This window comes from Acipenser ruthenus, chromosome 3 (assembly GCF_902713425.1).
Source record: "Acipenser ruthenus chromosome 3, fAciRut3.2 maternal haplotype, whole genome shotgun sequence".
Classification (NCBI taxonomy): Eukaryota; Metazoa; Chordata; class Actinopteri; order Acipenseriformes; family Acipenseridae; genus Acipenser; species Acipenser ruthenus.
The window spans coordinates 68144209-68171068 of record NC_081191.1 but is presented as its reverse complement, the minus strand read 5'-3'; the positions used below and the strand labels follow the sequence as shown (position 1 = coordinate 68171068).

The 26860-nt window shown below is 36.7% G+C and overlaps 1 protein-coding gene across 1 annotated transcript in view; it reads left to right on the top strand.

Annotated features, from left to right (window-relative positions):
• The first annotated feature begins 1600 nt into the window (after positions 1 to 1600).
• The window catches only part of LOC117435510 (laminin subunit alpha-1-like), a 74427-nt gene continuing 49167 nt past the window's right edge, over positions 1601 to 26860 (top strand). Inside the window, exons 1-12 of the mRNA XM_034058760.3 lie at positions 1601 to 1852; positions 13652 to 13822; positions 14650 to 14762; positions 19931 to 20173; positions 21009 to 21188; positions 21594 to 21683; positions 22218 to 22335; positions 22698 to 22876; positions 23679 to 23784; positions 24158 to 24318; positions 24670 to 24810; positions 25468 to 25626. Of these exons, the coding sequence (XP_033914651.3) occupies positions 1645 to 1852; positions 13652 to 13822; positions 14650 to 14762; positions 19931 to 20173; positions 21009 to 21188; positions 21594 to 21683; positions 22218 to 22335; positions 22698 to 22876; positions 23679 to 23784; positions 24158 to 24318; positions 24670 to 24810; positions 25468 to 25626 (1869 nt within the window). The 5' untranslated portion in view covers positions 1601 to 1644. The remainder of the gene's footprint in view (positions 1853 to 13651; positions 13823 to 14649; positions 14763 to 19930; positions 20174 to 21008; positions 21189 to 21593; positions 21684 to 22217; positions 22336 to 22697; positions 22877 to 23678; positions 23785 to 24157; positions 24319 to 24669; positions 24811 to 25467; positions 25627 to 26860) is intronic.

The following is a 26860-nucleotide window of genomic DNA, read 5'->3' as shown; positions in this document are numbered from 1 at the left end:
TCAAGAGATCTAGTTTTAGGTTCAAGAGATTAGTTACAGCCAATGCTTTAATTAATTAATTCAAGGCATTTCCAGACTGAATGTTATCTGTCGCTGCGTTTGTGCTTTTGGGTTTTTTGGATGAGCTGTACTGTAGTTTGGCTGGAGTCTCAGTACATGCTCATTGGAAGGCTCAAGAGTTGTAATCTATTCATTACGAGATAGTTAAGCATGGTTGTGAATCATGCATGATCATGTGAAAAAAACAGTAAAGCTACACTAAGGCTTTGATTTTGTGATTAAGACAGCATTTTACAATTTATTTTCATAGACTCTCTCTTTTCGCAAATCAGTTTTGGTTACAGCAGATCCAACAGATTGTGATGAACCAGTGTTAAACCAGTTATAAAAATGGCTGTGTTAATCAAAAACAAAATAGGGACTAACTTAAAAGGATTGACTGCTGCACCACTACCAAAATTAAATTAAACAAAATAAAAAAATATATATTGTCAATAGCATAACCGGGACGATTTAACAATCTTACTGTTTCTCACTGGGACAAAAAAGGTTAAAAACTGGGACGTCTGGTAACCATATATATATAAGGAACGTTCTCCAAAGTAATGACAAGTGTGGGCCATTCTGGAGAACATTCCAGAAAACAGATTTACAGACTTCAGTCTCCCAACACCTGAAGGACGGTCAAATAACATTCTGGAACAAACTGCCTACCACAATAGGCAACACTAATTCAAAGTTTTTCTTCAGTACTATCCTGAAACCAAACAGTCACAGAAGCTGTACCAAACTAACATAAAAAAATAACACACACACTCACACACACACATACACACACACACACACACACACACACACACACACACAAACACAAAACACTTGTTCTGTTTTTGTTGAATGTTGGGGGAAAAATTATGAATTTGAGGATACTAATAATAATTACTAAGTGCATAAAAATTAAAATAAAATAACAATATCCTGCACTATTTTATACCATGGTCCCTGTTTTTGTCTGCCTAGTTATTTGAAATAAGGACGAAACGGTTTATTTGCACTATTGATTCGTTCTGTAGAGAAACTTAAAAGCAACGTAATTCAAGCATTTTGAATTAACTGCAAAACTACTGGTATGGATACAAAGTTACTACAGTTACCATAAACGGATCCTATAATTAAAACGGGGACAATTGTCTTGGGTTTTGATTAAAATAAGTGTTTCATATGTACTTCAATTTAAAAAACTAAAACTAAAATAAAGGGTCATTCCTATTGTTCCATGTTAAATGACTGCGATGCCTGAGACAGTAGCAGCTAACCCCGGCTGCCTCAGCGACTGGGGAACATACCAAGTCAGAGGGATTTATTTATGTGATATTTTTGACAAACAATACTTAATTAAAAAAAACTTCGCATGGAATTGGTTTTAATACATTAAAATTGAAAAATAAATATATTCACTGCATATTTTCAGTGCTTATTCAATATTCTATGTTTTCCGGTGACCAATGATTGAACAAACCCACTTTGTTTCGAATGGTGCATCCCAGAGCCTGTGTGAGTTTGTAGCGGGATGAACTGAATAGAGTATTCAGAAAAAAGTTGGAGTTGAATGAAGCAGAGACTCATTAGGAGAGGGGGTGGTTGATGAAGCTAGTGACAAACCTAGAAGGAAAAAGAAGAGAGAAAGGGGATTCCGGTTGGAAACGAACAATAACAAGTATTTGCGAAAAATCATTCACTGTCATCTTCTGTGAAAGTCAAACTACTCCACATGCAGAGGGGAAAATGAAAATCTACTTATCATTAATTGTGCTGATGATATGTGCATCCTCCGTGGAGTGCAATCAAAGAGGTGAGCTGGAAACAATTATTCTCCTTTTGAATTTACGTTTAATGATAAAAAAATGACATAAAACAATATAACACAATGTGCCCCTTCATGGCACTTTCAATATAGTGACTATTCAATTTTAATATATCTTGATTCACGTATACAAAGCTACTATGTTAAAGAAATAATATACTGAAATTATGTAAGTGGTTTTGCAATATGCGGTACTGTAATATTTCTTGTGACGCTTACAAATGATTGTTTGCATCCTATACGTCTTTCATCTTTATTGCACATTTATATATATATATATATATATATATATATATATATATATATATATATATATATATATATATATATATATATGTCTTCTGAGGACTTATTTAGTTGCCTAGAACATTAGTAAATTAGATACGCTGTTACTTTACTGTTGATTCAAACGTGCCGAACTTCTACATTATAAAACAAACTAGCACTCGTAATAGTTTAAGATCACCATTCAATCATTAGTTCACTGTTTTGTGTTTGAAAAGATCGATCAGTAAAGATAAGATCATTTGTTGCACCATTTAAGATGCTGAAGTCGTCGCCAGCATTCATCCATCCTTGCCCACACAGACTGGAATGCAGTCCAATCCATTTATACAACTAATGTATCTGAGTCCTTGGTAACACTTTTTCTCTAAAGATGTTGCTGATATGGAAATACAAAAATAATTGTAATAAATTCGATGACCATAACATAATTTGAAGAAATCGAATAAGACTTTTAGTCAAAAGGTTTGTTATTGAATTAATTAAGTTTCTCTTAGTATTTCTAAATTATGCAGTACTGAGTGTTGGATAGTTATGGATGTTGCTGATATCAGCGTTTTGTTTCCAAAACGTCCTAACTAACTTGTTTTACTAAATAGGAAAAGTACTTGGAATGTAAATCTCAGTTTTTAAACACGGGATTAAAGATCACGGGATTAAAGATGTTGAAGTTTACGTTTCTATAGAATGAACGAAAATGCTGACAACTGTCCATTTTACTTTACATACTGTAGTCCATTAACAATTACTTGTCTGAAGTTATTAATTCATTTTTATTTATGCGTCAAAAATACTTTCCTTAATAGCTCGAATATGTACCCTTTATTTTACTGTAAACAAGGACGGAGCACTTCTTAGTGTTATGAGGCGCACCCTGGGTCGCAATGCTGTAGGATCAGAATCTTTGGCTTCAGGTCCTTTAGCTCTAACAAGCAATCCCCAATCTGCAGTGAGATTCTTGCTTAGTCTAACATGGCATCCATAATCTTATCTTGCTTGTCTCTTTATTGTGAACTGAAATCAGTCACTTGGTTGCATTTAATTAAATAATTCTAGAAAGATAAATTATGTTTAAAGTCTTTAAAAAAATACAAACATATAACTATTAATGTATTTTATTAATGTTTATTTTAGTATCTTAAACTTTGGAATTGAATAAGTAAGTATTCTCAAAACTTCACATTTTCAGAGAATTGTTTAAATGGCTTATGAATGATGCAAAAGAAATGTGTGGACTAGTTGCGGGCCTATAAAGATAAATACATGTTTATTGTTGGCAGTCAATGGCTGGCCATGTGCTAATTTTAGGCCTAATGTCCAGGTATTGAGTATTGTGTGATGTAATGGATCACCACCTAGCTGCTGATGAGTTAATAATACGGATATCAGTATAAGACTTGTAATTACCTCTCAACTACAGAGCTTGCTCTTTATTTGAATGGAAAGACGTTGGCCTTTGAACTGTATGTTCTGCCTTTCAATTTAATTCAATGGGTTGAAATTCATGGGGCTGAATATGTCCTTTAGATTTAGGAAAAGCAGTCCACACAGACATGCACAGGTGGACCTTGGGAGCATAAGCGTCCTGTCACCACCATCAAAATCAATGCTTATAATTAAATTAGCCTTCAGAGTAAAAGAATGTTATCTGCACTGCTGTGACAAAATTAAATTCTGAGCCCATTCACAGTCCTGGTGACAGATCTGTCACCTGTGGCCCTCAATCACAGAGCTTAACTTTCACACACACAACCACTGATGGGTCCAGATGTTTCGGTGAATTGGCTTAGAACTGTTTCTGTGAAAAGGGGTATTTACTCCCCCATGTCTCTGTTTCAGGTGCTATTGTTTGCTAAATGCCATCCAAACCCTTAGGGCTATTGGAGATCAGATGTAGTAAAGGTTTGAAGTTACTGTATCAGGAATTTAAACCAGCGTTTTATCACATGGTTGATTGCATGAAACAATCCATCTGGATGAAGTCTGAAATGTACGTGACTGATTAAAACAGATCTATTTAATTCTTTGTTACTTCATGTGATATGAAACGCCACTTTCCCAGAAGTATATATATATATATATATGGTAGTGCCTCTGTCATGAATGGGTTAAGGCTTTCTGCACAGAATTCTTAGTAAATCCCAGTCACACTTCCAGGTCCAATATCATTAACAAAGTGTTGTCTTAAGTGGGACGCCATGTCAAAAACAGCTTTTTAAAAAATGTCAATTTAAAACTAAAGTCTATTAATGCTGGATTTCTGTAGAAACTAGCGAGTGTGTTAGCACAGTGGCTTGCCCACCAGTGTCCATTACTGGAGAATGTTTGCCTGTTGCTTATTTGGTTGAAGATTGCTACAGTAAGCAACTGTTGATACCAGGGTGCTGATTTCTGACATACTGTCCCATACAACTGCCAGGGGAACAGTGATGTGTAGTGTATGGGTTAAATTAAAAGGAAAAAAAGGAAAAAAAACACCTTTCTTCTCAGTTGTGTGAAAACCCTGACTCTAGAGATCTTCACAGCTTGTCTGGTTCCTTTACTAGGTCTGGTTCCTTTCCTTTCCAAATATATATATATATATATATATATATATATATATATATATATATATATATATATATATATATATATATTGCAATAATTCCCTTACCTGTTTCATTCCTTGGCATTTGTTAGATTATTTTACTAAAATTAATACATACAGTACAAGACACAGTAAATGTGTCTAAAATATTGGTTTTACCAGCACAAATTCTAAATATAAAAGAAGAAAAAAATAGGCATGCTTTTATTGTGTTATAAATTGAATTTTAAGAGAGAATTTACTAATAACCAAAAGCCCCCCCACCCCCCGGACCCCCCACAGATTTAGCAGTGCTGTTTTTAATTAGGCTATTTGTTTATCTGATCAAATTAGAGATGTGACATTTGGCCATATTGCGCTCTGTGGGGCTACAGTGTTTATTAAACTGTTGTGTGTCTAAAGGCATAGTGACCCCACTGTTAACTTACATCCTGTAAGATGCTTGTACTGTGATTTTTTTCTTAACTCTTATTTCAAAAGGCAGCTCTTACCAACTAGCTGTATTGTTGCAGAGAAGCACATATGCAGTGTGAAAGCTGTTAGTTATTAGTCCAGAAAGTGCCTGAGGGGGGTCTGAAATGGCTATGAATTAACTTAACAAAGGACTATATGCCCTGTTGCTATACTTCTAGGGACCGCTGCTTGACCTGATGGTTACTGTTTTAAATGGTTTGGTCATTAAAAGTAAGGCGCTATTAAATTACCCTTACAGTGCCATGTCTATTATAGACCTCTTACCTATCAAGTGTATTAGGATAATAATATAATAGAATTCTACTCCATACTTAATGATATGCTTAAAAAATGTGGTCAGTGTGTTTTTTTTTTTTTTTATAAAAATGTTTTAATAAAGAAATATTTATTGTTTGGATTTTCAAATTAAAGTGAGAATTGTTGTGTCTAGACATGTAAATGATAAGTGGAGCTCAGTGTTAGTCATCTTGTTCCTTGCTGGACTGTGTAAACTTTATACATATGTAGGGCTTCTGATTTTCAGTGTTTTCCACCCCACTTTTTTATACTCTCCTTTAAGAATTAAATTGATACCTGTTAAGCCATTCGTGTATCTCAATCACAACCGAGAAACGTGTTAATAGTAAAATTGATTTAATTTACATTTTTTTCCCCAGTGAAACAACTAAATGGGCTTTTAAAGCGACTAATCTTTAAGGGATAAAGTATTTTATGCTGAACATATTTAATTAATTCTTAGCAGATGCCCTTATCTATGATAACACAGAAAAACGCAGATTTTCTATGATGTCAGAGAATTTTTTGTTTTACATTTGGGGAGGGGCAAAAAGCATACAAGGCTTTTTTTTGTTTGTTTGATAATAACCAAATCAATACACGTACCATATATAAACATTAACATAGGCAACTTTGCTTTCAATTTTATGTAAACATACCTGTCTAATAAAACTGCTTCCGGTATTCTTAAGTGTTGAATGAGGCTTCAGTTTACTTCAGTCAGTATCCAGAGCTGTTCAAAGATGCCGAAAACAATAACAATCACCCCTAAAGATAGAATCAACGAGTTTGGCAAGGACGAATTTCACGTTGATAGTAATGTGCTGTTTTGTACTTCATGCAGCAAGGCTGTACATTACACTCGTAGACAAACCACTGTAGAACACATGGGAAGCGCTAAACATACATTGAATGAAAGGAAACGTAAACAGCAAACTAGGGATTCTTTTCTGAGCTCAACGTCAGCGTCTCACGACAATCTGGCTGGGGAACGCTGTAGCTCTATTTTACAATAGCCATCCGGATGACAAAGACTAACTCTGAGTTGAACTAATATATATAGGGAACTATTTGTAATATTTGAATTAAAAATATTCTAAATAATGTTATTCTACTGGCGCTATAGCAGTGGTTTATTATGTGTCGTGCATGTTGTTGAGCAAAGTGTATTTGATATATGACGGTGTATTGCTGTATTTAGATTGAGGAGCTTCCCTTAATGAAGTTGCCGTAGCTACATGTGGAACAAGGATTTTGTTAATGCTGATGTTCAGTATTTACTGGTAATGGTTAGGGACTAGAGAATAATAATGACAAGATAATAATAACAATATAATAGTTTAACGATCGTGTTTGTAAACAAAGACGGTATTCATGCAGGTTAAACAAATACATATAACTGAGAAGAAACATGTGTAATGTAAATTATATGAATGTTTATTGTAAATGGAATGAATGTTAAATAATAGAGTTTACTTTTCTATAAAATGATTTCAGGTGTAACCAGTTATTGAATAATGAATTAATTCATATTTAATGCCGTGCCTTTCCTTAGGAGGGAGCAGTAGTATTAGGTGGTCAGTTGTGAACTTGTCTTGTGAATGTCAGTCCTTGTATGTACAACCTATTAGTCATTTGCAATCTGAGTGAAGTATCCATTACGAAAATAAATATTTAAACCTGTGAACACTAGCAAGTTGCTGTTTCCTGTGTTAAATACCTCTGTATTGAGAGAATAATGTGATTGTGGGTGGGGTTAAGCTCAGACCGTCACCCTGTTACACACCATAACATTAAGTCAAAATAGTCAATAATACATGCTTTTTTAAATATATACCATAAAATTGCTACTGTGCTTCATTAAAAAAAAAAATATTAAGAAACGTCTGCTACGAATCAAGGATTACTGTATATTTAGCTAGCTCTTCCATTCTGAGTGCAGGCTATTGTTCCATTTAAATCCACTGCAAATGTATGGGGTTGCAGACCTAAATATGCGACGACCCTGAGGCAGCCCCTGAGCCGGCCCTGGGCCAGCGTAGTAGTGTGAACAGGGTTATAGAAGCCTTGTCTAATGGCTGACCCAGAATATCAGCAGAGTTGACATCAGATGTACCTGCAATATGTTGCTGTTGGTCATTCATGATGATTTTGTTTACAGTAAGTGGGACATGATCGGCTATCGGGATACAGGCTACCCGTTTAGTTTGGGTTTAAGGGCCAAATGAACCTAGATTAAAGACCTTGATAAATCTGTCCAAAAGTTATTACCAATTGCAGTGCAAAAATAGTAATTTAAATAACGACAAACAACACTCAGGGCTTAGAAAATCAATGGCTGAAGAAAACAAATGGGGATTTTATACTGCCATGTGGGTCATTTTGACCCAGTCCCATAAGTCAAAGGTTACATATTTTCAGCCGAAGATAAATGCATCAAATAGTAATGTTAGCACTCTTTTCCATAGGTAGGCAACATCTAGCCTTTAGTATATTTTATATTTATGTAAAATATATTTAGTTTAATATGTAGTAGATTATTTAAAGGCGAGTACTTTCAGTAGTTTTGGTATATTAAATACTTTTAAAGCCTACTGATCCAGTTTAGTGCAATTTTGCTAAGTCTATATAGTCTGTCGTGCCTTAATTGTATCTTTGTGTTACACAGTAATGTTGACCTGAAGGTCTGTTCTTGATTAAGGGAAGAGGAAGAATGTGGGGTTCAAGATTTCTGAGACAAACAACATTTTAAAAAAAATGTGCTCTGAGAGTTACATTCATCTTTATCTAAATCAGATGCTGAGGCTCCTTTGTTGTCCTTGTTATCTGATACAGCACTCCTTGGAAAACCTTTGTAAGCAAACAAGATATATTTTAGTCTGAAGTTGCTCAAAGTCTTCATTCCTTGTTCTGGTGGTATAGCGTTCTGATGAGAATTATCTAACCTAGATAATTAGCAAATTAGACATTTAGTACCTTTTACTGGTATTCGGTTATAGTTGTTTAAATAAACTGTAGTACATTGCCTATTACCTGTGTAGTGGGGGTTATAGAAAATGTGTATCTTCTCTGTTAATGATGCTTAAATAATCCCATTGTTGGGCCGCTCTATCAATTTCACATTTTTAAGCATTCTTTCAAAAAAACCTTTTTAACTGTTCCAAACCTGTTCCAAGATTTTAGGAAATGTAAACCTAGAGGAAGGTAAAATGATGGAATCAAATGAAAAATACCTACATGTCTATGCATTTGATTCTCAAAGCTTTTGGCAGCATGGCTAAAAACATGCATAGTGGTAAAGGAGAGAATTCTTTGCTGGTCCACCAGGCTTATTCCCTGCTTGGAATGAGTCCCATCTACCAAACTGCAGCAACCAGCAATTTGACGAGTGGCAGGAAATCGTTCTTCTAATTGAAACAGTTAATAAACCTTATTACAGAGCAGTCTAGGAATTTTGAGTCTGCAGACAAATAGCAGTGTTTAAAACATACTAATGACAGTATTGTTATCAGTTACTGAAAGACCCCTCTTCTTTGGTTCTGTCTGGTGCGAAAGTAGTTCAGAAGTCCTAGTAACTGAGCAGTAAAGTTTCTTTTACCTGTCATTTAACATCCTGTCACATTTCTTGAAGCCAGCATTCAGATTTATTTTCCAAACAGATGCACATTTTTGAATACATTTTTACCATTTGTCGAGTGTAATTGTAGTCGATTCTACAATTATTTGCTCATAATGTTCCAGCTGAGTTTAAGTAGCTGTGACCCAGCAGGTATGCACCATGTAATTGAGGCTGAAACAAAGGAATCTTTTTTTTTTTTTTTTTAAGGCCAATTGAATGCCAATCAACATTACAAAGCTTCTTGCTTGAGCTTGTACATGCCCCACTAGGGACTAGGCAAATTGGGTAAAATGTGTCATGTTATTTGTGAGATATACTGTATTCATAAAGCATGAGTACACCAGTAAATTAAATGCAGTACCATTTACCAAAGCCTGCTTATAGCTTTGACTGTAGACAGTTCTATCAGAAAGCTTATGTTTTGAAATAGGGTTCTTAGAAGTACCTTTTCACTGGTTATCATATACTGCTGCTGGTCACCTGTTTTCTTTTCCAGGAACAATATAATTAATAAACAAACTCCTTCCCATGCTGACTTACCTGTGCATCTAACAGCTGGGGAGTAGCTTGTCGCAGAATACCCCAGTTTGTTCCCATTTTTAACCCAAGTCATTGTGAGCAATGCTGGAGTATTTTTTTAAAGTTGAACCCAGGCTGAACAAACTTGGTAGAAAAGGAGATACAATGCAATTCAGTATTACAACATTGTATCATAGTAAAGCATTACTCATATAAGCATCAGGAGGGAAGGATGCAACACATTTTAGTAACAACAGAAACCTGAAAAGTCTAAGTGAGGCAAGGTATTTTTACTTGAACCCTTTATTATACCCTTACAGTCCCTTCTAATAAATCCACTTCACATTGTTTTCTGTGATCTGCATTGCTTACCTGATGTCATAGGATCACTTGGAGTGGTAAATGTGCAGGACAGAAAAGTGTGGTGTGTTCGAAAAAGGTTTTGGCTGCATGAATAGTTATTGTCTTAGTTGATAGATTGTGCTCCACTGCTATCAAACCAGTACATTTTGTGTGTCTGTTGCTCAACTAACTAGATAAATAAATCTGTACTCTTCATGTATTTCCTTGATGGTAAAATCTCTCCCTTGATGCATCTTGGCCAGCTGTAATGCAGTTTGCATTGATGGTTGTGTATTTTTTCCCCATTTACTGAAATTAAAAATGAGTACGAAAATAAAGTATTCCCCCTTAGTCTACGCTACACATTAACATATAACTGTGAGCGCCATATATTGCTTCAGATAACAGGCTGGATGGTCAAGCAAAATTTGCTATTGGATCTGTGTGCCAAAATGTCCTCAATCAAACAATTATGCATTTAAAAAAATATGAGCTGGGAAAAATAAAAATAAAAACTTGCTCATAGCCACCAGTGTTGAGTTGATGTTATTCAAATTAAAGAAATGTATCTGTTGTTTTGGACATTAATCCTGTTTTAGAGGTAACCTTTCTTTTTCAATGAAGTGTGGGGTTGTTTTAGCTAAGTAGCTTCAAAACCTGTCTCAGAGGCTCTAAGTGGAACTCAGCTAGTTGGGTAAACTGAGACTGTTTTCCATTTCATTTCTTTATCTCGCATATACCAGCAAATTTAAACCTGTAGCCTCAGGTCATCTGTGTTTTGTGTTTTAGTTCAATCCCAGTGACAAGAAACATGTTTCAGTAGGCATTGCTTTAGGATACTCTTCTTCACACCAGTTGGTTACAAGTCAAGAGTCCCCTCATAAAACAAAAGTGTTTTGTTTGTCACTGTGCCTGTTGTTTATTACACTCTTCGTCTGTCAATTTGTCACATTACATCGAAACAGCTGTTCTTTTGTACAAACCTGTTGCTGGGTTGTTCATTGTCTGTCCCCATCTTGAAATTGCTCTAATAAAGAGTTTATTTTACAAGAGAGGACATGAAAGTTGTAAAACTTGATCTAAGACAGAAATAGTTACTGAAGCTTGTGGCAGGTTGAACAATGCAGAGTACCAAAGTGTGACATTTGAGCTTTAAAAAAATACATTTAAAAAAAAGGCAATGTTTAAAATATTTATTTAACTGTTGAATTATTATTGTAGGTGTTCTTTAGAGCTGGGAACAGGCTGTGCTGTGGAGAGATACATGAAGCCCTTGTTCTTTTTTTCCCCATTTTTTGCAGTACTTGGATGAATTGAGGTGGGGGAGTTTTCCCTTGTCTGACATGACTCTGCCTAAGAACTTGCTATTTAGGGTCCTTTGATAGTTTCCCAGCTTGACACTTTGATGTGTCTGTCTGCAGAGTTGTACATTTTAGTAGCAGATGTTTAGTGGGGGAGTGTGCATTCACAACTGGTAAAGTGAATCTGAACAGATAGATAGAAATAACTTTTTGTTTAATCAGTTTCAAAGGCCGTTTTGTGAGGAAGTGATGAAAAATGTGTTTTATTTCTTAAAATTCAAAATTCAAATTCAATGTTCGTCTGCTTGAACTCTGTTCAGAGATGCCCCTAATAACATATAATTAGTGTCATTACTTTTTTTCGTTACCTTTTAATCTTGAAGGCCTTGTTAAACTGGATTGCCCAAGGCTCTGTAGAATTTCAAGTGCCTCTTTTATTATGAAGGTCATAGTTTGTGAATAACACCATAGCTTGTAGCCAGATTCTGATAAGGTTTGAGATAGCAAGATAAAAGAGGTAAATACTGGCTTAATACTGTGCCAAAACTAAGTTCTGAATACATTTGTGCTATTTTTTTTAAGTGTATTTGTTCTATGAGGCTACTTGGATACACCATGTACTTACTTTTATTTTATTTTTAACATTACCCACATCCATGTTGAGATGAAAACTGTGTATTTAAAATGTATCTTTTTATGTCGGCATTCTTTTGTGTTCTTAAATTGTACAGGAAAGCAACTGCAAAAGACAAAAACATGTTTTAAAGAAGTGTCAAAAGAGAACGCAGCTGTCTTTAAGTGCCCTGGAATACCTGCTTCACCCAGCATATATACATACTGTACACGGCTTCAAAGCTGCACCCTGCTGAGCAGCACTCTACAAGGCTTCAAAGCTGCACCCTGCTGAGCAGCACTGTGCAAGGCTTCAAAGCTGCACCCTGCTGAGCAGCACTGTACAAGGCTTCGAAGCAGCACCCTGCTGAGCAGCACTGTACAAGGCTTCGAAGCAGCACCCTGCTGAGCAGCACTGTACAAGGCTTCGAAGCTGCACCCTGCTGAGCAGCACTGTACAAGGCTTCAAAGCTGCACCCTGCTGAGCAGCACTGTACAAGGCTTCGAAGCTGCACCCTGTTGAGCAGCACTGTACAAGGCTTCGAAGCTGCACCCTGTTGAGCAGCACTGTACAAGGCTTCAAAGCTGCACCCTGCTGAGCAGCACTGTACAAGGCTTCAAAGCTGCACCCTGTTGAGCAACACTGTACAAGGCTTCAAAGCTGCACCCTGTTGAGCAGCACTGTACAAGGCTTCAAAGCTGCACCCTGTTGAGCAGCTCTGTACAAGGCTTCAAAGCTGCACCCTGTTGAGCAGCACTGTATAAGGCTTCAAAGCTGCACCCTGTTGAGCAGCAGTTAGGGTTAAGATACAAAGTTCATTAGTTCACCCCCTGGCTGTGCACTTACCAGCTGGGCTTAAGTAAGGAAAACACATGGAGTAATTCAATTTAATTTCCATTTATTTTATGTATATAGCACCTTTTATACCAAAGTATCTCAAAGCGCTTTACATGTCGGTTAAAACAGAAAGAAGTCTGCAATATCAAGAAGTAAAAAATACAAAATAATAATAATAATAAATAATAATAATAATACACTGTATGTGCTGTATGTTCATATGTGCTCACTTCTAACTGTATAGCATATTTAGTGTATTAAAGAAGATTCCCCTGAACACCCACCAGTATGGAGAGAATCCCTACTTTTTCTTTAATGTTATTATTTATTGATACCTTAATTAAGCTATAATATGGTGCTTTATTTTGATTAGATATTACCAAACTGTTCTATATAGTCTTCTGTAGTTCTATTTAATTAAAATGGCAATCTGGAGGTGATTTTAATAATACAAAAAAGTATGCACACTCCTAAAGATTCTTTAATAAATATAATTTGGTATAAACTTTTCTTTGAGTTGATTTTGCATGATGAATCAGTTCTGTTAAGCAGGGTTAAAAATCTGAATGACAAACTGTGCTTTACTTTTTGTTAGACCTGTATGAAGCTCTTGTAAATGTTTGTAATATCATGGATATCGTAAGTCTTTGAATGAAATAATTCCATGGTCAAATCAGTTGAGGTAAATTCCATTGAGCTTGACAGTAGTCACCATTTACATAAGATTTGAGTATTTAACTTTTTTTGACATTTAGAAAGAATGATGTGATAACCAAACCAATACTGTCACATGCTTAACATGCACATGGATATTTCTTCTGTTACCTCATCTTCGTCCATCATCTTCCTTCCCTTCCTTTGCAGAAAATGTTTTGTTTAGCGTATGAAATGAATGTGGCTAATAGATGTATTCTTTCTGCTTATCTCCCCACAGGTCTTTTTCCTGCCATTCTGAATTTGGCCAGCAATGCAGAAATCACTGCCAATGCCAGCTGTGGAGAGACTGGACCTGAGATGTTCTGTAAGCTTGTGGAGCATGTCCCAGGCAGACCTATTCGCAACCCACAGTGCCGGGTCTGTGACAGCACAAGTCCGAATCCCAGAGGTAAATGCGTTTTTAGCACTGAACCCTCTTTCTCTGGCGAAATGCCTTTTATATATTGTACGGGATTATTTATAAAGCAAGTATCCATTTTAGCATGGCATAGCAGCAAATGTATTGATCATATGAATGTACAAGCTGCAGGTTATAATTATTATTATTATTTCTTTCTTAGCAGACGCCCTTATTGAGGGCGACATCCAGTTGTTACAAGATATCACATTATTTTTACATACAATCACATTATTTTTTACACATTATTTTTTTACATACAATTACCCATTTATACAGTTCGGTTTTTACTGGAGCAATCGAGGCAAAGTACCTTGCTCAAGGGTACAGAAGCAGTGTCCCCCACCTGGGATTGAACCCACAACCCTCCGGTCAAGAGTCCAGAGCTCTAACCACTACTCCACACTGCTGCCATAATAAGGGAGATGCCACTGTTATATGGGAATAAGGGTAGCCACCAACACATCAAATGGTCATAATTAGTTTATTAGTTTATTTAGCAGACGCCTTTATCCAAGGCGACTTACAGAGACTAGGGTGTGGGAACTATGCATCAGCTGCAGAGTCACTTACAATTACGTCTCACCCGAAAGATGGAGCACAAGGAGGTTAAGTGACTTGCTCAGGGTCACACAATGAGTCAGTGGTTGAGGTGGGATTTGAACCGGGGACCTCCTGGTTACAAGCCCTTTTCTTTAACCACTGGACCACACAGCCTAATTGTAACTGCCAGAATGGAAATCCTGGGCACAAGACAAGTCCATTAAAATGAACATTTTAAGTTCTGAAATTGTATTTGTTTTTTCTTCTTCATAAAGAGCGACATCCAATCTCAAATGCAATAGATGGCACCAACAACTGGTGGCAGAGTCCCAGCATCAAGAACGGCAGGCAGAACCACTGGGTAACAATCACCCTGGATTTGCGACAGGTACGTCAACGGACTGAGCAACAATAAAACTAAAAAATATTAAGGAATAGGACTTTTACTTCACATACATTATGAGAGTACAGATCTGTTACCAAAACATTTGAAATTCAGAATATTTCATCAAGCTGGTAGGGTCGTTCCAGATATGTGGACCAAATCTTGGGAAGGTGTTTTCTCCATTTGTGTTTTTGAATGCAAAAGAACTGTGTAACTGCAGCCCCACATGGTGAGATAAATGTCCCTGAATACTGTATAATGCAGCTTTTACATCGGCCGCGTAGCGAAACAGATGTGTCTGAAATAAATGTACGTTACTATATATATATATATATATATATATATATATATATATATATATATATATATATATATATATAGTAACGTGTATATATATATATACTATATATATATATACACAAAATCAGCATGTCAAATAATTGTTTTTGCTACCGTGTTCAAAAATTGTATATATTTCTTCAATAATAAGAATGTAAAAATTGTGTCTAGGAAACTGGGCATCACAAATATCAGAAAAAAAGAATTTAAAACAGATAAACCTCTTGTTTTATCTACAGTTTGCAGGAAATAAAAAAAGATGTTCAGTGGCAGTCTTTAAGTATTTTGTTTAGCAATGTTTAGTTTCAGAGAAAGTGTAAGTATTAATTAATATTTTTTGAAGATGCAAGCCCACTTTTTCATTTCAAAAAATAAATTAACAAGATCACAACCAAGAGTTTACAGTAACATATGGTCTGTGTTCACTCAGCTACAAAATATAAATCTCATTCGCAGACCTACATAGCTCCACGTAAATGCTGTGCGCTTACACAACCAAACAATTTACAGATACTCACAGATTTGTATTTTCACCGCATGACATATTGGACATAAAGAAAGTGCCTAACCAAATGTGTATTTACATCAATTTCCAAGATTTCAAAGACTTTTGTTCAAATTCAAGATTTTCGCGATTTCTGTGACCACCGTGACCTCTGTGACAAAATCGTAGCCTTGATTGTCATGTAAGCTTGTTTCAAGGGCTTTCCAACCAAAAATAATGAATGGACTTGAATTCACATCACACATGATTTATAAAAAGTTCCAGGTGCACAAAGCTAAGCCCCCCTAGGCAACATCTGTCTACAGCCCTGTATTTTTTTACTCAGCCAAGCTGACATATTGCATATTTGTTTTCCTGTGAACCTATATGTTCAGTCCATATCTTTCACTTGTTGAATAGGGGCAGTGTTTCAGAAAAAGTTCATATTGTCTGTGTATGAATCATTGTATTTCACTTCAGTAAAGATACTGCAGTACATGGAATCTAGCCTTTAAAATATTAAGTTACTTGACTTTTTTTTGTGCAAGTCACTAGTAATTGTATGTCTGCACTAAAAGTTTAACTAAAAACTACAACAACGAGAACAGTACCAGGCTGCAATAAAAGAGGCTGGGAGCCTGTCCATAATAAGCTATATTCCCCATCACACATGGGCTTTGATCTACGGAAGACATAATGTTTACAGGATCCAGTGAAACTGTTCCTGAATTGTGTTCTATACCAGCATGGTGATCAGATAGCATTCTGCAACAGCCAACCAGTGACAAAGGATTATCCCAGGAATCTGACCTTTGTGACCCTGGGCTTGGGACATGTGGGTTTAGAAAGAATTAAAAGCATTTCCATCAAACACAATCATTGAAATATGCTGAGATAATCTTTTTACATTGAAATGTGTAATTCTTTATCTGTTAGAAATTAGAAAATATGTTATGTTATTAGAAAGTAGATATTTTATCGGAAAGACCCAGAGCATGTGTAAAAGACCTGCATCTCTATACCATGAGCTCTTTTTTTGTCATTAGCGACTTGTTGGATCTTATAAGATTACACTGTTGGAATGTCACAAGTTGTTTGGACAGGGTCCTGTTTGTTTGTATTGGACACATTGTGTTTGATCAGCTAGCGAAGAGACAGGAAGGTTGTTGTTGGCATCTGTCTTCCCCCTGATAATTGGCTAATTGGGATTCTCCCAGGGGAAGATGGCTTGTCTCCTCTTCCTCAAACTGGCCTGTTTGGTCCCCTACTGCTTTTTCCCATGCCTTTTTATTCCCCTCCTTTGTGTCTTTAAACACATCCTCTAATTGCCTAGTTTGCGCTGAAGGTGCTCTTCTGTGCTGTGATATGAAATAAGACAGAGTTGGCCTCTCTGCTACATAACTTCAGATGACTTTATTTTTTTCATAAGGTCAGGTTCTTGGTCAAATGGATGATAGAAAGGAGCTCCCTTTCATGTGTTATGAATCTGTGCAATAGATCAATGCTGGTCCAAACATGTCAGGGCCTGAAACCAAAGACTGACCATAGTGTCAAACTGAAGACAATACTGGTACATTAAAATATTTCTGGGATTCCAAATATGTTATTTTTTTTTCAGTTGTACATAAAGAATAGTTTATCATTCGTTTATTTGTTATTCTGAAACATATACATAGTGGTGGAATTCATAGGCTACTGTAGTGTGCTCAATCAGTCCAGCATGGTCTGTTGAACTGTTTAGTCTAGTTTAAGCAGTATGCTGGTTGTAAAGCAATCCTCAATACCCCGCTCTTGAACCACCTCATTGAAATAACTACTATAAAAAAACGACATACCGGTATATTTTTTACAGTTTAAATTGTGAGTGGCCACTCAATTATATTTAGCTTCTGCTTTTCATTTTTTATTAATTTAATTTTTCGGTGCTTAATATTAGCTATTTTTGGTTATATGTAAATCTTTTTTTTTTTTTTTTCAGGGATTTCATTTTTTTATACTGTATGAAATTATTGTTTTTGGCTACTTTCCAAAATGCTTGTTTTTTCTGTCAAAATATGTATAGTAACTCGACAGTACTTGCACACTTAAGTTGTACCTTCTTTTCTTTGTCTTCCACAACGAAATCCTTATGGTCACGGGCACATTCTTCTGGGGTTTTTGTGTGTAGGCATTTTTTCACATTTCACCACAATTTGCGATTCTGTTTTAAATCTTTTTTTTTAAGCAGTGTTCAACATTTTACAGCTACATTTCCTCATCTAACATCTTGTCCCATGATGGCTAACTGGAACACTGCTGCAGCAGGGTGAACCTGGTTTCATACCCTGATGGCTTTTATTTATTGGGGGTGGGGACAACATTCGTTCTCTGCACTACTCTCACTGAAAATTAAATACATAAATTAATTAATATATAAACACGTTGCCATGAGATTCACGGTCTGTATTGTCTCACTGGGTTTTTAAATGATAAAAACAACCAACAAATATACGGCGCTTTGATCTGCGCCGCAAACAAAAATACAAATAATAATAAATATATATATAGGGGCGGGACACTCCGCCACACCTTGTTAAACAGCTTTTTGGGTCTTCCAGTCCTGGGTTTGTCAATTACAGATGTTTCTCTGTACTTGTTGATTATGCTTCGGATACACACATCTGACTGAAATACAAAATAAAATAACTCCCTGTCTATATTTATTATTATTTATTTTTTAGCAGACGCCCTTATCCAGGGCAACGTACAATTGTTACAAGATATCACATTATTTTTACATACAATTACATTATTTTTTACACATTATTTTTACAAACAATTACCCATTTGTACAGTTGGGTTTTTACTTGAGCACACTAGGTGAAGTACCTTGCTCAAGGGTACAGCAGCAGTGTCCCCCACCTGGGATTGAATCCATGACCCTCCTGTCAAGAGTCCAGAGCCCTAACCACTACTCCACACTGCTACCCATATAATGAACATATACTGAAGCAAAAATGTAACTTTCCGTGAATTAACCATGCACAAAGCACCATGTAATCAACGCTATTTTTTTACAAAAAGAAAAACAGGTAATTCATCATTTTAATTAGCAGTTTTTAAACTATAAATAGCCTGGCTAAACGGCGGTCGGGAGTTCAGTTCGAAGCAACAGACAAGCAAACCAAGCGCGAGAAGGAGAGTGGGTCAAGCGAGGGGAAGAGAGAATGGGCTCACCCCAGGTTCGGCTGCAAAAAAGTAAATACATTTGGAAAGATAACCACATAATAGGCCTAATATTTATTTAGTTATAAAATGAATGAATGCTGAATAAGATGTCTGTGTTATAAAGTGCCAGCGCAGCTTTTCTTCAGTTCAGATACTGTATCAAAAGGGAGAGACAGAAACGGAAGTTAGACTGAGAAGTTGTTTACAGTTTGAACAACACTGGTACTGTATTTACTGTAGAAATATTGTGTGAACCACTAGTATAGGGAATTGGGGGACATCCTGTAGGAGCGTTATATCCCAGGTGCGTTATAACCGAGAGCCTTATAGTGAGGGAGCACTGTATATATATATAGTGTATATTTTTATTCACGGCTGTATTGACATCTTTATGATGGAAATACTGTAAGACTCCTATTGCATAGCAGTTTCACTCATTCCAGGTTTTACTACGAGCTTGATTAACCACAATGTATGGTAACAAGCTCAGATATGTCTTATTAAACTTATAGTAAAACCAGGAATAGATCAAACTGCTGTGCAATGGGATACCTATTTCCATCCCTGATCTTGAACTGATACATATCATCAATAAAGAAAATACTAATAAATAAAAATAAAGCTGATTAGCAAATGCATGTCAGGTTTGATTTATTTATGCAGTATATTTTTTCCCCCTAAATGTTGTCCCAGTTACTTTTTTCTATGTTCTCTCACTAGTAAAAAGATGGCTAGTTTTGACAACTTGTTGAAACAGGATTTAAAATTAGCTGCATCGGCTCTAGTATTTAATGTGGAGATAATGGCTCTCCAGCCATTGAAAAACCTCTACGTAACCAAAAGCAACTCATTGGCAGTTCACCCAACTGTGTAATAGGCAAAGAGGCAGTTCAGTAGACTGTGGCAAGCAGATAGTGAATAACACCATCATGGAGCAAAAGCATAGGGTGCTTAAAGTGACAGGTTCCCTATTCTTTTTCTCTCTTCTTTAGTAATAAGCAAAATGTTTCTAAAGAAGACGTTCAGGCAATGTAATAAACTACTGAATAATTTCACTGTACTATTCTGATATATTAAGAGGTGTGCGTCGTAGAAAAACCCCAATTAAAGGAATATAACATTGCTACTTGTAATGTTTCAGGTCTTCCAAGTGGCATATATCATCATCAAGGCTGCCAACTCTCCTCGACCTGGGAACTGGATTCTGGAACGTTCTATTGATGGCATTGAGTTTCAGCCTTGGCAGTACCATGCTATCAGTGACACAGAGTGCTTAACACGGTACAATGTCACACCAAGGATAGGACCACCAACCTACAAGAGGGACGATGAAGTTATCTGCACATCCTACTATTCCAGGCTGGTCCCGCTCGAACATGGAGAGGTATGGTGCAAAGCAGAGCCAAACATAAACTTTGACTGTGGAAGATTTCATCTTATTAATGTACACACGCAATTACACTGTGACATGCCCAAAATTGAAGGACCAACAATACAAGGCCTGCACATAAGACATGATAAAGTACCATAAAAAAATAAGCTTTTATTATGCCCAGATTGTAATGTTCAGGTTTCCCAGTTTCGGTTTGCAAAAGCATACAATGTTTATTAGACTGCAATTATTTTGAGATGGGGATATGAGAAAATAAATATATAAATCAATAGCAGGTCTGTTCATAAAGAACCATAATGTAAAGTGTGTTTCCCTCTTGACTACAAAAACGGAGTTCTTACAAAGCTGTTAACAGTCCCACACAGCTGGAGTCCCATACTAAGCCTTGGCTTTGTTTCAAGGACAGGAGGACAGAACAATCAGCTGAGAGTACAGACAATGCTCAGTTCTTTAATTGGGCTCCAATAGACCATTCATATAGAGGGAATCTTACTCAAAGCATAGGCAGAAATGAATGCAGAATAAGTTGGACAGTCCTGCCACAGTCTGTGTTTGTTTTTGTCTTGCCACCCACTCATGTTTGAATTTATGACAATGTACATTTCCTTTTTTCCCAGCTTGAAGAGTCACCAGAGGAGTGTTGGTTACGCCATTCATCAAATTTGTCTCTATGAAAGGCTGTTTTAATTAGAATGATATATTTTTATGTATTTTTAGGTTGACACCTTCTATTTAGGCATTCAGAATATAGCTATCATTCGTATCCATGTCAAAGCTGAAGTCTTATGAAGAGACAGCCATTGATATTTTTCCTGATATGCTTTAGATCCACACATCCTTGATCAATGGCAGACCTAGTGCAGATGACCTCACCCCAGCCCTGTTGGAATTCACCTCGGCTCGATACATCCGCCTTCGCCTGCAGAGAATTAGAACACTCAACGCTGACCTCATGACTCTCAGCTACCGGGACCCCAAAGACGTAGACCCAATTGTAACCCGCAGGGTAACTACACATTTTAGCACCGTATATCACATAAATCATTAAGGCTTAAGTACATGCTTAGCTTTTGTTAAACTGTCTATTTTAGCTTGATAAAAACACTCCTCCAGTTGGGATGAGACTTGAGTGTAGGCATTCCTTGGAAAATAATATCCTAAGTTATGGTGAGGTTCTTTTCCATTGGTTCTGGATCTTAGATGGGTTAATGAAGGTTATATCTTCTGATTTGCTTGCTTGAATCTTTGTCACAGATATTTGTTAGTAGTTATTCCCCATACTGTGGAAGAAGGTTGCTTCTTTGTCTTACTAACATCTGTTTTCTGCATTCTATTTGTCAGGAAACACATGGCCATTTGTCTATTCCTATATGTAGGTCATGATGAATATGTTTGCTATTTGTCTTTTCAGTATTACTACTCCATCAAGGATATCTCTGTTGGAGGAATGTGTATCTGCCATGGACATGCTCAAAGTTGTCCCTGGGATGAAACAACAAAGGTCATTTATTTTACATTTCCATATTTATGGTCTATATTTCCGGTTAAATGTCCCACTCCATAGTACTATCCCTAATGGCGAATCCAGATCACGATATTGTGAAGTTTCAGGTTTCCTCACAGCTGCTGCCTGTCCATGTCTGTTTACGTTTAGGCACAACAAGGAAAGCACTGTGGAGATGTTGAAATTGTATTTTTATATTTTATTTACTGCAACTTGACACACACAAACATGCACAGCTTCAATCTATTACGTTTCATAAAGTGTCAATCGAGCACATTAGCAATTCCTTTCTCTTTTAAAAGCAAAAATTATTGGATTATAGATAGTGGGAAGCAAATCATAAATTACACAGTTATTAGAAGAAAAAAAACATTCATCAGTCAGTTAACATTTTAAATTTACGTTTAGCCTTGTGAAAATACTCAGTAATATAATCATGAATCATGGTAGTTTATGTTAAATACTATTGAGGACCTGACAAGATGATATATTTTTTAACAAAACATCTACTGTTCTCCTTTGTTAATTTAGAAACTACAGTGTGTATGTGAGCACAATACTTGTGGGGAGAGCTGTAATAAATGTTGCCCCGGCTACCACCAGAAACCCTGGAAACCTGGAACTCTCTCAGTTGGCAACACTTGTGAAAGTAAGTAGGACCCAAAACTAAAATGTCCATTGAGCTTGCTAGTGCGGAGTTCTGTGTAATAAATCCTTTAAATAAAAGTTTATTTGAATTACACCTGCTAAATTGTTCTATTTTTGACATTAACAGTGTTTAAACTGTCTAGAAGCTGTGAGCTATTTTTTTTTTTCTTGCTAGTAATATTTGGTGTCATACCTGTGCTTTAGAATTAGTAATTTTTTAGTAATTAGTAATGTTTTTAAGCCTTGTTATTTCCACCAACTGGTGATTTTTGTGTTTTGAAAAAGCTAATAATAGTGTTTCAAATGGTTGGATTTTAGATGTGCACTGTATGCATTACAAACACAATTGTGATTGTTTTCCAGAATGCAACTGTCATAACAAAACAGAAGACTGTTACTACAACCAAACTGTGGCCAGTAGCATGATGAGCATGAATATCGATGGTCAGTTTGTTGGTGGAGGTGTCTGCATTGACTGTACCCAGAACACCGCTGGCATCAACTGTGAAACCTGCGTTGATGGCAATTACAGACCACACAAGGTAATGACCTCAGTTCTGAGAATGTGTATCAGGTACTAACAAACCGCCAGTTCATTTAAATTAAATAGCCTTTAGAACTCTCGTTCTCAAACTTTTCTTATGTTCTAAATTTCGTGTCATGGCTTGTCATTATAGTTAAGTTGAAAATAAGGGCATTGTTGCTTTTGCTCTAAGTAATTGTATATAACTACATTTTAAAAATCTTACCCAAATCTTACATACGGTAAGTCTCAAATGTGCAGTTTTTTAATAAACAATTCTCATTTTTCTTGCTGTGCCTTCCAGGAAGTCTCTTCCTGCTTTACTTCCTTGGTTAATTCACCCCATCAGTGTCTTCTTGGTGAAAGCATGTTACTGGCTGAAAGCATATCAGGCAATAAAGGAAGCTTCTGATTGAGGGTGGGACAATTTCATGGTGTAATAACCCAGGAAGAGCAAGACAATCCTAAAAGCATGGGTTGCAAACAGAGACTTCTTTAACCTAGTGTAGTAACAGATATTGTGTTTAAAAATGAAAATACGTGTTTGCTAAACCTTGTGTTTCTTTCAAAACTGCACCTTGAGACATATATAATGTTTTTAGCAACAATTACTTTTAACATAGTCACAGATGCATTTCAGGTTTTGATGGGCATGAAGACAGAACTGCTCCATCATCCCCTGAGACTTTTGTCCCTCCATGACTGGCTTGAGGGATGTTTGGGGGGAAATTTAGGGACTCTTGCACTGTCACTGTTTTTACTATGCCTGCTCTGAGGACTACAGACAGAACCCTATCCAAAAATGTTTCACTTTACTTTAGGTATCTCCTTATGATGAGAATCCATGTGTTGAGTGTGGGTGTGACTTGAATGGGTCTCAGCATCCAGTTTGCATAAAGGATGACAATCATGCAGATCTCCAGAATGGTAAGATGCAGCTTTATTATCCCCAGCTGTATGCCACTTTAGAGTACCACTTATCCAACTGTAATGATCGGTGTGTCCATCCATCCGTCACGCTTACATTAGAAGCTAAAACGCTGAGGGTAAGATGCTTCTTATTGTTATAAGAGGTGATTTCTGTTATAAGACACACTGCACACAAAGAGCAACAGCTCCGTAATGGAGATTGGTTGATTCTGCATATGTGATTTACCATTTAAAATGTACATTCACTTTTTCATGTTACCCATGATACTGCATTTGAAAATGAACCCTATACTATGTAGTTAATGTTGTCTTGATCATATATAATGTGTGTCTGCCCTGTCCTGGGATGATGATTGTTTTTTCCTGCTAGGTTTGCTTCCAGGGAAGTGTCACTGCAAAGAGGGCTATGCTGGAGAGAAGTGTGATCGCTGTTCCTTTGGTTACAGTGGATATCCCTACTGTGTGAAGTGTAACTGCAGTTTGATAGGCAGTATTCATTTTGACCCCTGTGTGGAGCAGTGCACATGCAAGGTAATGAAAAAAAAACACCCTGTCCAAAAATGTTCTGCTATTTCTGGTATAAATTTTAAACTGAATGATGGTATATTTTTTTGATTCCAAGACCCATTTCTATAAAAACAATCATATCCCTTCTTGTTGCCCCAGTCTGACCCACCAATGCAAAGGGTCTGATTTTACATTATCTATGAGGCAAACATATTTTAAGGTAGTATTGCTTTCTTTATTACAGTAGAAGGAAGAAGTGCTGTTTTGGTATTATTTATTGCTTCTTGTTTTTCATAGTTAAGAATTTAAATGGATGTAAAAAAGACTTATTTTTAAAATACCTTCACTTCACACTTAATTTGTACCTCTTCCTAGGAAAATGTAATGGGTGACAACTGTGACCTCTGTAAACGAGGGTATTACAACCTTCAAAAGAGCAGCCCTGAAGGCTGCACAGAGTGTTTCTGTTTCGGAGTGTCCGATGTATGTGAGAGTATTTCCTGGCCTCTAACTCAGGTAATTTGTGTTCTCTATTGATGTCTTTTAAAAAAAACAACAACAAAAAAAACAACCGTTGATTTCCTTAGTAGTTTCTTATATAACTGCGAAGACTTTCCTAGTTTAAACAAACTAAGAACTTGGCAATGAGACTTGAAGCCATTAGTGGGTTTTTTGTTATTTTTAAAAACCACAATAAAGAGTTGTTTTTTATATATAAATCATTTAAGAAAATGAGTTGCTATGGCAGAAATTCCTTTCTTTACTGAGAAGCAAAAGGTCTATATCTGTCCACTATGCCATTACTGAAAAGTGTGTATGGGTCACCATGAGAAACCAGTACAGTACTGATTTGACATGATGAGAATGCGAGTGGATTTTAAATTGATGATCATTCCTCATTCATAACTTACATTTCAGTGTCGTGAAACATCAGTAATTTGTGCAGTCTAGAATATGGGAACGCCTGCTGATTAAGTGTTTTATCAGATTTCAACCAATCTCTGTTAGATTTGCTTTTTATCATTGGAATTCCATTTGCAAAACAATTAATTGTTGTGTGAGGGATTTGTTCGTTTTGTGTAACCCATGTATGGAATTCACTGTAGAATTTTCAATGCTAATATTTTAGAATTCTGTGGTATAAACTTTGTCTTTTTCTTCAATAACTCTTAGGTTTTAAACATTGATGACTGGTTGATGCCTGTTCGTCCAATTCCCATTACCAGTGGTACCAGATTTGATCATGATGACTCAAACCACATTAGCAAAGAAAGCAGGATATTACCACCCCAGTCCTCCTGGTCAGCTCCTGAAAGCTTTTTGGGAAACAAGGTACTTTTGTGATGAGGAGGCACTCATCTATTAGATTTATCAATGTATCCACATAATTCACCAAACATAAGGCCAACCATTATAGACTTTAAATTCTACTGTAAAAGCAAGCAAATCCCTTTGCATTTGCAGAAGCTTGTGAAGGGCTATTCACACTGTAGAGTCTACTCGCTGTGTTTTTTACGCCCAATGATATCAAACAAAATTACAGTTTTCAATATGAAACGTGACACACTGTCAAAATGAAAACATTACAAAGTTAGTATTGGGTATGACCACCCTGAGAATTAACACAATCCTGGCAGCATTGACGCACAGATGTTCTATTGGACAGGTCAGGAGAAAATGTTGGCCACAGCAAGACCTCAACATTGTTTTCTTATTTATTTATTTATTTCTTAGCAGATGCCCTTATCCAGGGCAACTTACAATTGTTACAAGATATCACATTATTTTTACATACAATTACCCATTTATACAGTTGGCTTTTTACTGGAGCAATCTAGGTAAAATACCTTGCTCAAGGGTACAGCAGCGGTGTCCCCCACCTGGGATTGAACCCATGACCCTCTGGTCAAGAGTCCAGAGCCCTAACCACTACTAAACACTGCTGCCCTCTTGAAGTCGTGCAATTGTAATCTTAGCACTGTGTGGTCTTGCATTGTCCTGCTGGAAAATCGACACTTGCGGATTGGCTTGCAGGAACGGAAAAAGTGTTGCCCAAGGACTTTGTCAGTGTATCGCTGAGCAGTAAGGTTGCCCTCAATCTGCACCAAAGGCGTTCTTTTGTTAAAATTCCCCCCCACATCATCACACTTCCACCGCCCTACCGGTTGGCTTGAATAATGCAAGTAAGCATAACGCTCACCACAACATCTCCACACACGTTGTCTTCCATCAGGTCTGTCAAGGGCAAAACGGCATTCATCTGTGAATATAAAACTCCACCACTCTCTCTGCTGCCATCTCAGATGTTCTCTGACCCACAGAAGATGGCGATTTTGTCTCTCAGCTGTCAACATGTTACCCCTGAACGGCCTCCGAGAATGCAAATCATTTTCATGCAGACGGCGAGCTACAGTCATTCTGCTGATGCGCAGGTTATTTCCTGGAATTTCTCGTGCTGTAGCCACTGCAGTCTGAAAATGACTACGCAGATGTATCAGTCAGATGTGACGGTCCTTGGTCGGTGTGGTGATTCTTTGCCTTCCAGGACGTGGCCTGTCCCTCACAG